The sequence below is a fragment of the Neofelis nebulosa genome, chromosome 9, assembly GCF_028018385.1.
Source record: "Neofelis nebulosa isolate mNeoNeb1 chromosome 9, mNeoNeb1.pri, whole genome shotgun sequence".
In the NCBI taxonomy this organism is placed as follows: Eukaryota; Metazoa; Chordata; class Mammalia; order Carnivora; family Felidae; genus Neofelis; species Neofelis nebulosa.
This window is the reverse complement of record NC_080790.1, coordinates 113,421,346-113,434,647: the sequence shown is the minus strand read 5'-3', so window position 1 is coordinate 113,434,647 and position 13,302 is coordinate 113,421,346. Positions and strand designations below refer to the sequence as shown.

At 57.3% G+C, this 13,302-nt stretch overlaps 1 protein-coding gene and 1 long non-coding RNA gene across 6 annotated transcripts; one reads left to right on the top strand and one right to left on the bottom strand.

Annotated features, from left to right (window-relative positions):
- Window positions 1-3,034: 3,034 nt before the first annotated feature.
- Window positions 3,035-12,944, top strand: LOC131485554 (uncharacterized). Of its 2 annotated transcripts, none has more exons than XR_009248906.1 (3): window positions 3,035-3,804; window positions 4,004-6,728; window positions 11,818-12,944. It is a non-coding gene; the product is annotated as an uncharacterized LOC131485554 (long non-coding RNA). The 2 variants fall into 2 exon arrangements; XR_009248905.1 differs by having other exon boundaries at window positions 5,527-6,728; window positions 11,818-12,942.
- Window positions 6,474-11,619, bottom strand: TMEM74B (transmembrane protein 74B). Of its 4 annotated transcripts, none has more exons than XM_058685152.1 (2): window positions 11,409-11,619; window positions 6,474-7,213 (listed from the first exon to the last, which is right to left on the bottom strand). In XM_058685152.1, the coding sequence occupies exon 2, from the start codon at window positions 7,170-7,172 to the stop codon at window positions 6,474-6,476; it is 699 nt and encodes a 232-aa protein (XP_058541135.1). In that variant the 5' UTR covers window positions 7,173-7,213; window positions 11,409-11,619. The 4 variants fall into 4 exon arrangements, with proteins under 4 accessions (XP_058541135.1, XP_058541136.1, XP_058541134.1 ...); XM_058685153.1 differs by lacking the exon at window positions 11,409-11,619 and adding an exon at window positions 10,706-10,914; XM_058685151.1 differs by lacking the exon at window positions 11,409-11,619 and adding an exon at window positions 10,458-10,644.
- Window positions 12,945-13,302: the final 358 nt, after the last annotated feature.

The window sequence follows — 13,302 nt, the reverse complement described above, 5'->3', positions numbered from 1 at the left end:
CTTGACACTGAGTCAGTATTGGCCTCCAGGGAAGAGGTTGGCATGGCAGCCCCTCCTTCCCCTACCCTCCCTGCTCCCCCCGGGGCCGGCTCTGGCTTTCCTGCCAGAAGATCCTTCTACTCCTGAACCTCCCCTTAGGCCCAGGAGAGCAGCAGCCTCCACCTTGAGGTCACGTCCTCTGGCTACAGCCGGAGACCACAGTCCCACGGACTGGCCTCCCCAGTGCCAGTGTTGTCCCTATAATACATCTGCCATCAGAAGAGTCTTCCTGCCACACACATCTGACGGTTGGCAGTGAGCTCTCACCATGTCCCGGACCCCGTGCTATGCCCTATACCAGTGTGAACCCAGAGTCCTCTTAACGACCTTGTGAGTGGAGGACTGCGGTCATCCCCACGAAGACACACATGCCTGCCAGCGTGCCTCGTCTCAACACCCCAGCGTAGACCCTACAGACCCTCCCCCACCACACCCCCCTCCCCGCTAAACCCTGGGCATTCTATGCCACTGAGCCTCTGATCATGCTGTTCCCCTGCCCAGTATACCTTTCCTGCTCCCCGCATCAGATAGCTGTCCTCATGTCAGACGCTGCCTCACTGTTTACGATTCCTACTAGTCATCCTCAAAAGGATTCCAGGAAGGCCTTTCCTGACCCCCAACTCAGTCAGATACTTTCTCTGCACACTCACACGCATAGCCTGATGGGCACTGTCCTGTTGCCCCAGGCATTCTGTGACTAACTTAGGGGCAGGGGCTGTGTGTTCCTGCAGTGCCTTGCCCAGGGAAGAGTGCTGATTAGATGTGAGTGAATGAATGAATGAATGAATGGGTATAGCTAATAGTATTGAGTAATTATGGAGTGCCAGGCACCGGGCTAAGTGCTTTACAGGTATCTCATTCACTGCTGACCATGCCTTCCCGGGGAAGGTGCTGTTATTAGCATCCCTGGTCTACAGAGGAAGAAACAGAGGCTCAGGGACATTAGGCATCTACCAGGCATCCAGGCAGTCAGACTCCAAAGCCAGTTCCCATTTGCTCTTACCTGATGGACCATCCTCCGTCGGCCCCCTCCAAGAGGGGCCCCCCTCTCAGACCTCTGAAATTTGAGTAGGGACAAAGCTCAGAAGTGCTTGGCCTCCTGGGAGAAGGAGGGCAGTAATCCTGCCACCTGGGGCACCATTCAGATATCCTGGGGTTTTCTCATTTGCTCGTGGATGACCTGACCCAGGAAGAGGAATGACCTGGGGAAGAGGGTATTTGGGCCAAAGACCAGAAGATACAGAGGGCCAGGCTCTGGGGATTGGGACATTGGCTCTCCTTAAAGAATGGGGGTTGGAAGCTGGGGGAGTCTCTTGATTCAATCCTACCCAACTCTACTATGCTCCATCCCTAACGATACCCAACAACCTGACCAGTAACCTAACATACCTCCCCTAACAAGGAGCTCCCTACCACTCCAACCGGGACAAGGTCTCAGCAAGCGTCTCCTTCCCTCAGGTGAAACTTAACCTCCTTGGGGACATCAAGGGGAGTCTACTCTCTCCCAGAGAAACCAACAGGCCCCGATGGAAGGCATCTTGGCTTTACCAGTGCCGCCAACACCCTACTTTTCTCCCAGACAGAACGCCAGCTCCTGGGGCTTCTTCATAATGCCTCCCTTCTTCCTCCCTCCTCCTGCCCCTCCAAAGCTCTCCGGACATAGGGTAACATGCTCTTAACTTTAGAATGCCCTCCGCTCGTGTTTCCTGATCTCCCGAGTCACCAGACAAGGCAGAGTGGAAAGGTTTCCAGTTTCATTCTGGAGGACCAGAGGGGTGGAGCGATTTGCCCATGGCCCATAGGGAAGGGGTGACTTCAGGACCTTGGCTCACCTGGTTCCCAGCCAGGACCACACAGTCCCCTCCCAAAATGCCAGGTGGAAACACCGTGTGGACATCTCTCCTCCTCCACCCAAGCAGGAGAGGGAGCAGGAAGGATAGAGATACCAGCATAACCTGGAGCGGGGGAACCTGACTGTGGCTATGAGGTTAGCTTCCTGGGAACGGCAAGGCCTGTGTGGCTTCTGGAGAAAGAGAAAACATTATCAATAATCCAGTGGTTGCTTTGGCTTGGAGCTGCTTCAAAAGAGTAGGTGTCCTTGGCTTCTGAGCGAGGTCAGACAAGAGAAAGGGGTGTGTGTGTGTGTGTGTGTGTGTGTGATGTCCCTGCCTAGGTATGTGCCCCTGTACGTGTGCATGTGTATGTGTGGGTGTGTACATGTAACGAGGAGGGCATTTTTAAACAGAATCCCAGAGAAGGTGATGCTTATTCTCAAGGAAGAGAGGTGGATAATGGTGGAACCTCCCCGCAGCAAGCACTTTCAGCCTGGGGTATCCCAGGGGTCAGTGAACAGTTGTGATGATAGACACGGGGGCTTCAGAGGTCCAGGCCCAGCCACTCAAAGTTCTTGAGTAAGAGAGAATCAGGCTGGTGTATCACAGGCTCCTAAATATCCAGCAAATGCCCCCCCCCCCAAGACTAGCTGGAACCTGTCTCCAACAAGGCTGGGGGGAAGAAGGGTCTTCCTCCATCAGAGAATCCCTCCCCCTCCCCCACATAAAGCAGTAAGTACCAAGGCCCTGAGAGCAGAAGGCAAACAGATTCCCAAGCTCCAACGTCAGGTCCCAGAGACAAAATACACTCCATACTTCCAGCCCTGGGATCTTCTGCATGACTGTCGCCCACCCCTAGAGGGGGGCTCCGGGAGGTGAGGCAGGGGCTAGGGGTCTCCAGGACCCTGCACTGTTCCTCCAACAGTGAACACCTACTTTGTGTCACGCACAGTTCTAGCCCAGGGCCTACCAAATGCCAGCCCTCGTGTTGCTTGCAAGGGGGGAAGAGAGATGGTAAGTAAGTGTAAAACATGGCCTGCTGAGTGGTGATTAGCTCTGGAGAAAAAGAAGGAAAGGAAGAAAGAGAATGAGGTTGAGGTGGGGGAAGGGTGCAATTAAAAAATTTTTTTAATGTTTTTATTTATTTTTGAGACAGAGAGAGACAGAGCATGAGCAGGGGAGGGGCAGAGAGGGAGGGAGACACAGAATCCGAAGCAGGCTCCAGGCTCTGAGCTGTCAACACAGAGCCCGGCGCGGGGCTCGAACTCAGACTGTAAGATCATGACCTGAGCTGAAGTCGGACACTTAACCGACTGAGCCACCCAGGCATCCCTGAAAGGGTGCAATTTTAAATCAGCATCAGCAAAGGACTCGCTGACAAGGGGGTATTTGAATAAAGCCCCTAAGGAGGGAAGCGGGCCTTGCATGTATTAAGGTGAAATGCCTTCCTGGTAGAAGGAGCAGCAAGTGCAAAGGCCCTGAGGTGGGAGTGTGCCTTTCAGGCTTGAGGAACAGCACAAGGAGGCGAGTGTGGCTGGAGTGAGCAAAGAGGCAAGGTGTGAGAAATAAGGCCAGAGAGGCACAGGGGCCAGACTGCAATAGGATTTCATGGGCCACTGTGGGGAAGGGACACACATCTGGGGAGACCTGAATCTATGCAATTTCAGGGGCCATCCTTTAAAAAAAAAATTACATATAAAACGTTGACTCTGGGCCTCGGAAGGTGCCTGGGGCAAGTGAGGGGCCTGGACAGTACACCTGACCAGAGGGAGACTTTTGGCTTTTGCCCAGAATGAGAGGGAAGCATAGGAGAGTTCTGAGCCGACGAATGACCTGACCCAATTAAATCTGTCTGGCCACAGTGTGGAAGATGAACCGGGGGCAGAGGGCGGACAGGAGAGAAATCGGAATACCGATGAGCAATGTGGACCAGGTAATTGCGGCCAAGGGGCGGGCACGGGCAGATTCCAAACATAGAACCAACCAGATGTGCTCATGGGTAGGATGAGAGGTGTGAGAGGCGGCGGGCAGAAGGGCAGCCCCAAGGTCTTAGGCCTAATCTACTTACCCCCAGCTGAGGTGGGGAAGGAGTGATCTTAGTGACTGGACCTTCCACCTCTCCCACTTCACAGATAACACAATACTCAGAGACGTGGAGTGGCTGGCCCAAGGTCACACAGCCAGTGAATGGCAGAGCCTGGATTCAGACCCAGGTCTTCCCAACTCCAAAGTGGATAGCCAACACACTAGGGAAGCAAGGTTTGGGGACCCTGGTAGCATGTCAGGTGGGAAAGGCAGTTCCTAGAAGTGAGGCACATCCCAGGGACCACGGGGTTCCCTGGGACCGCTTCACAGCTACCCCCCAACAAAGCCTGCAGAGAAGGTTCTTGGCACCCTGTGCCACGTGTCTCCCCGATTCCTTCCTAAACCTGTTTCTGACCCACCGGCTGGCAGATCTGAGCCTCACTCTTGGGGAAATGTTTTTGGCTCTCCGGTTTTCTTAATTCACTGACAAGGTAATGACGGCCTCGATCCATTTATACACATTTTCTAAAGGAGTTTCTGCATTAGGATGCAAAGCAGGCTTCTCTGGCTTGGAGAAAACCTGAGATTCCCAGGATATGATCTTCCAACAGATTTAGCCCCTAAATCAATTCACTGCATTTACACTGATAGGAACTGAGGGTCCCAGATGCATCCACTCAACAGGTGAGACTCAAATGAGCCCCCTACTGTCCCAGTAATCTATACGGCTTGGACCAGTATTTTTATTATTCTCACTATGGATTTGAAAGGCCTTAACCCATCCTTTGGGATGTCCAACTTGACTGTAGTTTACATAGAGCATTCACTTCTTCCTTGGAAGGAGGCAGGGCGGCAGGGGGGGGATGGGGGGGGGAGTGGAAATTGACACATCAGGGAAGCCCTGACTTGTGAATCTTTCACCAGCTAGAGGCTTTGTTCTTTTCAAACCACACCCCTTTGACACCAGGAACAGAGCCCAGCAGGCCAAGCTGAACAGCCCTTGTCCCCTCCAGTCCTCCCCCAGCCCTCTGCTCCTGGCAAAACCTGCCAGCAGGAGCAGATATTTGATCTGTCGTACGTAGAAGCTGTGCTGTTACATTTCCCAGATGTTCGGCTCCCGGGACTGAAGGCTCAGGTTACGGCTAATCAGGGCTGCTCTAGCCTACAGACCCCATTCCCACCACACCCTCCCACCCCCAAGAGACAGTTGGGATCCAGGGCCCACGTGGCCAACTGAGATGGAGTGGGTAGGACCTGCCTGGGGTCAGGGGGCTCATGGAAATGACCCCTTTAGAGTCTTCACGTCAATGACCTAGAAGGCGTGTCCTCTCAAAGCCCTCTAGGACCAGTCACACTGGGTGATGCCTCCCCCACCCCTGGGCCTCAAGCACCTGTATCTCCCCGCCCCCTAGAGCTCACTTCCTATCCTCGTCAGTAGTTTAGAGTCTGGAGGGACTCTGCAAACACCCCACGAGAAAAACGGAACAAACAGTGGTCACTGCAGCTAGAGTGAGGCCACCAGAACATGCCTGATTTCTCCCCCAATACATTGGGGCTCACTTTACCGCTAAGGGGAAGAAGGGAGGTTACAAATTCAGCACTAAAAAAAATTTTTTTTTTCTGCTCCCAGGATAAGGTCCGGGGCCAGAGACGTAACAATGAGAAGTGGGAGGTGACAGAAGCCCACATCCTGTCCACGGAAATACAACAAAGGCCTCTCACCCTTTTTTGTATGAAAGACCGCTCTTGTCCAGGGGTGCACTGGACTTTGTAAAATGTGTGCGACGATCTGGTCGCTGCAGGTAATTCGATCCCAAGACCAAAATCGGGCTGTAGCAAACTTTGGACTTCAACCCAGCCTAACCAGGGGATTCGGGACCACGCGAGCGGCTAGATGTCGGACAGCGGCGGCCACCCAAGCCGGGCCAGAAAATGGCGGAGATTGGCGAGCAGCAGCCCCACACCCTCCTTTCCTGTATCTACTGGGCTCCCATTCCAAGGGCAGAACTGGAGGGGCCCCTGGGATCATGCAGCCCAACCCTCTCAATTCACAGTCAGGGGGACTGAGGCCTGGAGAGGGGATGGTCGCCTCGGTGTTGATTTCTCCTTTCCTCGGGAAGCCAGCTCCCAACAGATGGTCAGGGCTGAAAGCGGGCGGGGGGGTCCCTCCAAGGTCGCCCAGCACCTGCACTTGGCTGATGAGGACAGCAGAGCTCCAGGAATTCCCCAAGGCATGAGAAACAGTATGGACAGCCTTTCAAAGGGCTCTCGATCCTTGGAAATGCCAAGAAACCTCATCCTCCCAGGGCAGCGGTTTCCAAACTTTTGTATTTTTAGCAGCAGAAGCCATCCTCCAAACAAACCTTATGCAAAACCTCAAGCTGCAAACACATCGGGGCGGGCGGGGGGGGGGGGGGGGCTGCTCTCACATGTGCAGCCTGGGCCCGGCCCCGGACTCCCCCCACAGCACCCAAGACTGCTTCCGCAGGACCCTCCGTGGAGCTCAGTCTGCAACCCCAGGCTCTCGGGGGCCTTGTAGCCCTGAAGCTGAAGCAGTCAGACAGGGTGAGCTCTTACTTAAGACCCCTGGAGGGTGTGGCTGGTCTCTGAGACCTGGATGACTTCGTTCTCCACCAGAGCCTGGCCCCCGTCCCCATTGAGCTGTCTCATGCGCAGGTTAATGGAGCCATAGGTCTTCCTGGAGCCCCTGCCAGGGACGAAGGTGGGCCGGCGGTACAGCTCGCCCTTGCACAGGGAGACCATCAGCAGCACTGACAAGAGGATGCCACCCACTGTGAGCAGCCCCAGGCCCGCGATGATGCACTTGTCCAGGTGGGAGCCCAGGCGGGCATAGTACATCTCGAGTCGTTCCATCTCCCGCGCTGTCACCGTGTCAGGGTTGACGCGGGCCTCACGGGGGATGGCGTATGCAGTCACCACCAGGAGGATCCCACTCACCAGAAAAACCAGAGCAGAAACAAAGCCATAATCCACCGGGCGGCTCACGGGCTCCAGGCCTGGCCCCTCTTCTGAATGCAGGGATAGATCGTCCCGCTGGGATCGGGGTCGTGAGGGGACGCCCCCAGGGGGGCTGGGGGAGCTGCCCAGTCTGGTGTCCCCAGGGTTCTGGAAATGGGTCTCACGCTCCTCTGAGGAAAAGCAGGCATTCTCCACACCCTCCCTGGGTGGGCCCACCGGGCCCAGAGGGGCTGGTCTCCTTGGGATCTGGGGGCCATTGTGCAGTGTCTTCAGTTCCAGGCTGGGGGGAGATGCCATTGGGAAGGAGGGCCCCCGCTCATCCCTTGGCCCCTTGGCAGCTGGAAGAGAAAAGAAAAAGTCAGTTGAATTTAGCAGACCTCGACCAAGAGTCTGCTGGCACCACGAGCAATGTGAGGGCGGTCCAGGCACAGTCCCTGGGGGAACCTGCCAGACAGATGGGGGTGGGGTCTTAGACAGTGACCGAGTGGTGCCATCCAATCCAGCCTGGGACCTTGTCCCCCACTGGCTGGCAGGTGGCTTTGGGCAATTTACTTACCCTCTCTGGGCCTCAGTTTCCCTAGTAAGTGATAACATACTACTACTCCCTACTCAATGGGACAGAGTAGGGCTTGAGATAATCCCTGTAAACTTCTCAAAACAGTAAGTATGAGCAGCAAGCTATCACTATCATTCAGATGGTGGCGATCAGGCTCAAATCCCAGCTTCGCCCCTTGAACTCGGGCAAGCGATGTGACCTCTTCAGACTCAATGTTCTCATCTGTTAAATGGGAATAAGCAAACGCCTCCCTCCGAGGTCGACATGAGGATTTCGCAAAATAATGCAAGGCCCCAGCCAGTTCAACTAAGGGACACGGTTGTCATGAAATGAGAATGGCCAGGGGCAGGGGGGAGGGGTGGAGAGGAGGAAGATGATGTACAGACAAAGAGGAGAAAGTCAGAGAAGCTTCTAAGGCTTGGTGGCATTTGAGCCAGACCTCAGAGGGTGAGTGGGAAATCTCCCGGCAGTGAGAGGGGATGAGGGCATTCTAGAGAGGGTGCCTCAGAGGCCAGCTGGGACCAGCTCTCGGACCATTTTTGGCTCATAGAGGTTTTGCTTTTTTCTTGTTTCTGGTCTGTTCATTTGTTTTTGAAGTAGTTGCCAGTATAGAAAAAGCAAAAGATTTTACATTTTAAACTTTGGGTTCCAGGCTTCTCTTGCAATAATGGAAGAATCTGCCCCCACCCCAGGCCCTCGTTCCCCAACAGCCACACTCAGCCGGAGTGGATGATGCATCCTCTCGGGCAGGTCCAGAGCCTGTCCCCCTCCAGGTCCTACCTCAGCCCCCTTCCCCACGCAGCAGACAGAACTCCTGATCCCACAGTGGAACTACTCTGTTCCCTGTACACACGGACACCCAGGGCCCCAGGCACACAGACCCGGGTCTCCACGCTGTATGGAGACCCCGCGGTATAGGGTGGCTCACACACCCTGGTGCATCTACACACACGTATACACATGATTCTAGATGTTTCTCTGCATTCCCATGCCTGAGTTTATTCTCCAGTGCTCTGTGGTTCTGTGTGTGTGTGTGTGTGTGTGTGTGTGAGAGAGAGAGAGAGAGAGAGAGAGAATATGAGCAAATGAAGTGAATAGAGTGAATGAATGAATGAAAAAGAGCCTCAGTGCAGGAAGGCACGTTTTTCGATCTTTCTGATCTTCCTTCCATTGTGGACTTTGCAGTAGATCCCTCCTCTTGACACACACAGGGCCTTTCATCTGAGTACAAAGCCAGTTTCCGCTTACAACCCATTCCTACCACCACGTCCCTCTCTCCTGAGTTCCAATTTAATAAATCTTTACTGAGCACCTACACGCCCCAAAGCAGGCACTTCACTCAGGAGTGTCTCCTGCAACCTTCACCAGCCCCGTGAGCAGAAATTAGTCTCCGTTTTGCAAACCACAGCCACGATCCCCTGGCAGGCATGTGGGGGCCAGAGGTTGAACATGGCTTCCCTAAGAATTATGATCACCTACCAACCTGGGAACCCCAACTCTCCTGTCCCAGTGGCACCGTTCCGCCCTGCATCCCTGGCTTTTCCAGCCCCCACTCGTAGACTATACTCTGCCCCAGTGTTTAAGGCCACAGTGAGCAGCTTGAGGGCAGGGATGTGTCTGAATCCCACCTGGGTCCCGCCCAGCTCCCTGGCTTGGAACACAGCCAGCCCTCGAGAATGGCACGGCAACCTGCCCAGGCAGACAATCCCTCCCCCAACCCCAACCCGGGGTAGCAGGGTACCTACTCAGAGCCAGGCTCTGCCCAGACTGCTCCCACTTTCCAGTAAACGGACAGAAGAGGTGTGGCGTGCTAGCTGGCTTTTTTACTCTTGGCACCAAAACCATTTTCCTGACTGCCACCACGAACAGGGACTGGCGGTGACCCCTCCTGCCCAGTGGGTGTCCAGATGTGTCCCTTCCCCGCCCCAACCCCCCCCCCCAGCACACACCCAGATCTTTAACACCTTACACAGAACTCAGCTCCTGGAGTGGCCCAAGAACTCCCCTCCCAGACCAGCATGCCGATGCTTCCATAGCCCAAGGAAACTCAGGGCACCCAAATTCTGGGAGCAGGGCTTTCTTTTCACCCAGCAGGAACCCAGAACTTTTTCTTAGAGGACACCAGCGTCAGGACAAGGGCAGAGGAAAAGGAGGCGTCCTGTCACCCAGGTTTGTGACGTCTCCCACACACGGATTCAGAGATACCCACCAGTTATACAAGGGCACGCCCAGTAACCCCAAACACAAGCAGAAACAAACTGGCAAAGATGCGGAGGCCCAGTGTTCACGGCTCCCCCAACGGTACCAGTTACCCTCCAATTTTCTCTGCAGTCCAACAGGATCTGCAAGACGCACCCCGGCGCCACAGCCACAACCCCCGGGACCTTTTCCACGGGCAGCACCCACAGACGTGGGAAGCCACGCAGGGTGACCCACAGATCCCGCAGACCACACTGGTACTCACACCCCAGGAAGGGGTAGAGCTGGTTACGCACACACAGTTAAGTACCCCCAGGGCGGCTCCCCCCAAGACCCGCCCGGGGGCCGGCACCCCACCCACCCGCGCGCACCAGCGCTCGGGGAGACAGACGCACAGCGGCCGTGGGTAAAGCTTCACAAAACCCAATCGATACACACACGCACGAGTTGTACACAAAGCCTCGGGACGCGCACATACGCACACGCAGGTCCACGCCGTTATACCCAAAGTTCCACGCAGAAAGCCCCAGCACCCCGGCTGCCCGCCGCACCGCGCGCCCGCCTGCCCGAAGCTCACACCCCCTGCTCCTGCCCTTGACCACAAACGCGGCCGGGCCGGGCCAGGCCGGACCGGGCCGGGCGGCGCCGGTAGCAGGGCGGCCCGGCGGCCCGGGGAGGCCGGGCTCCGCGCCGACCGGCGTGCGCCCGGGTCCCCCTCGCCGCGTGTCCTTCGGCCGGGCCGCGAGGTCAGGCTAGCTCTCCCTGGCCGGCCCTCCGCGCCCGGGGCCCTCGGCCTCCCCCGCGCCGTCCCCGGGCCGCGTGCGTACCTGCGCCGGGGCCTCCCTCCCCGGCTCCGCACGCGGGAGGCGCGGGCACCGGCGGCCGGCGGGCCAGGGCAGGGGCGCGTCCTCCCCGCGCGCCCGCCCGCCTCCCCGCCCCGGCGCCCGCCCGCCGGTGTCTCCGCTGCGGCGCAGCCCAGGCGGGCGCGGGCCCGGCTGCCACCGCCTCGCCCTCCCCGGCTCCCGCCCCCTCCCCGGCCCGGCCCGGCCCGGAGCCGCTGCCGAGGCGCACGTACCTGCTCGCGCCGCGCGGGGCTCTACGGCGGCGGCCGCTGGAGGCTCCGGGGAGGGAGGGGCAGGGGCGGGGGCCGGGGAGCTCGGAGAGCCGCCGATCCAGCTCCGCCCGCGGCCGGCGCGGGCGCCCGGAGAGTTAGCGCGGGGAGGGACCGGGAGGCGGGTAGCAGGCTGGGTGTCGGGCCGACGGGGGATCAGGCTCCAGCCCCCCCCTCCCCGTCCCCGGAGGGCTTATCTGTTCCGCCGGCGCCCGGGCTCGGGGAATCGAAGCTTGGAGCCCGCGGGGACGGGTGCAGGGGCGGGGCGCGGGGGTGGGTGCTGGGGGAGACCCCTCCCCCGCCGCCTGCCTCTTCCCCCCGCCCCCGCCCACGCCGGGGAGCCCCTACCGCGCGGAGCCCCTTCGCTCCCTCCGTCCCCACCCCCCTCCCACACGCACAGCCCCCAGGTGGGACCCGGGTCCTCTCCTGGGTCCTCAGGTCGGGACAGTCTTCCCAGGCGCGTGCGGCTCCGTGGCTCAAGGGCGCCACCTGAAGGCTGAAAGGAAGCTTCCGACGAACCTCCCCCCTCCCCTTTCCCTGTTCTTTCTCTGTGGGACAGCGGGGTGCACAGTCCAAGGTAGGTGTTCTCTTGGGGAATTACCAAGGGCCACACACACCGTCACCCTCCAAGGCCCAGCTGTAGTGCCTCCTCCCCTGGGAGGCCTACCTCGGGACCCTCCAGCTGGACTGGCGCTTTGCCTGATCTCTGAGGAGTTATTCCCTCCTGGATGGCTCAGTCGGTTAAGCGTCGGACTTCGGCTCAGGTCATGATCTCGCGGTTTGTCAGTTCGAGCCCCGCGTCGGGCTCTGTGCTGACAGCTCCGAGCCTGGAGGCTGCTTCGGATTCTGTGTCTCCCTCTCTCTCTGCCTTTCCCCCACTTGTGCTCTGTCTCTCTCAAAAATAATATTAAAAAAAAAAAAAAAAGAGTTATTTCCTCTCCGTGCCAGCCTCCCTCATCAGACTGGCCGCTCCTGGAGGTCGGGGCCCCTGTCTGATTCCCCGATTCCCCCAGAGCCCAGCACAGTGTGCGTGGATGAAACACGGGTGAGGCTCTCAGTGTTTCTTTCCTTTACAGGGCCCAGATTAAAGGGGAATCGGGTTCAAGTGGGATCGAGTGAGGTGCCCAGAGCACAAAAGTGAAAGTGACACTCTCGGTTCCTGGAGGCTGGGGACAAGACCCGAGTTCCGTCTGAAGATCATGGGTCCCCAGGAAGACTGAGGCCAGCTCACTTGCCTGTCCTCGGCTAGGACCTCTCACCTCTGTGAGCCTCAGCGTTTACCTGTGGGTAGGATCCTAAAAATGCAGGATAAAAATGCAGGCTGTAGGAGCTTCCAGAAGATCAGCTGGGGGCCGCCACCTAGAAGGACCAGCAGATAGGTTACCCTGTCCTGGCGCCACGGCCACCTCGTGGGAGAGCCTGACCTGTCCTGCTCCAAAGGCCTGTGCGGTCCATAGCCAGCCAGGACTGCAGAGGCCGCCCTGGAAGCTGGGTGCCTGGGCCTTTGAGGCTGGTGTGGTGGAGACCTGGGTGGGACCTCAGGAATGAAGAGGGTTCAGTGTCTCCCTGACCTCACAGGCCTGGCCTCTCATTTGGGACTTTGAGGGGAAGCCAGCTGTGGTGTCAGACCTCCCCATAAAGACCTCCCTATAAAGCACCCGTGGTCCCCTCCCGCGGTCATACACAGTCCTGCCTCAGAGCCTTTGCCTTTACCATTCCTTCTTCCCCAGGACACTGTGCTGCCTGACATCCCCAGAGCTCACTCCCCCACGTCTTTCAAGTCTTTGGTCAGATGTCACCTTCTCAGAGACACCTGCCCAGACCATCCTTTTAAAACTTGCAGTGCCGGGGAGCCTGGGTGGCTCAGTCGGTTGAGCGTCCGACTCTTGATTTCAGCTTAGGTCACGATCCCAGGGTCTGGGTCGTGGGATCGAGCCCCGCATTGGGCTCCATGCTGAGTGTGGAGGCTGCTTGGGATTCCCCCTCCCACCCCACCTCTCCCCCTCTCCCCACTCTCTCTAAAAGAAATAAATAGGGGCGCCTGGGTGGCTCAGTCGGTTAAGCATCCGACTTCAGCTCAGGTCATGACCTCACTGACTGTGAGTTCGAGCCCCGCGTCGGGCTCTGTGCTGACGGCTCGGAGCCTGGAGCCTGCTTCAAATTCTGTGTCTCCCTCTCTCTCTGCCCCTCCCCCGTTCATGTTCTGTCTCTCTCTGTCTCAAAAATAAATAAACATTAAAAAAAAGTTTTTTTTAAATAAAAACAAAATAAATAAGTAAATAAACATTTAAAAAACTAGCAGTGCCCCAGCTCCCTTTACTCCTTAACTCTGAATTTTTCTCCATAGCATTTATCTACTCCGGACCGTCAGCAAGCCAGGTCACTGCAGCGCCCGCTCGCTCGCTCGCTCACTCACGGGCCAAAGCTTGTTCTCACCCTCCAAGCAGTGAGAGCCACTGATCCGTGTGAGTAAAGGGTTAACAAAACCTTTTCCTCTTTTGCAGGAGAATTTGACCTTTGGTTAACTATCTAGCTCTGTTTCCTTGGAAACAGATAAACAT

Bases quoted from the DNA above. Each gene is read 5' to 3' on its own strand.
- TMEM74B (XM_058685152.1), bottom strand. From the start codon at position 7,172: ATGGCATCTCCCCCCAGCCTGGAACTGAAGACACTGCACAATGGCCCC.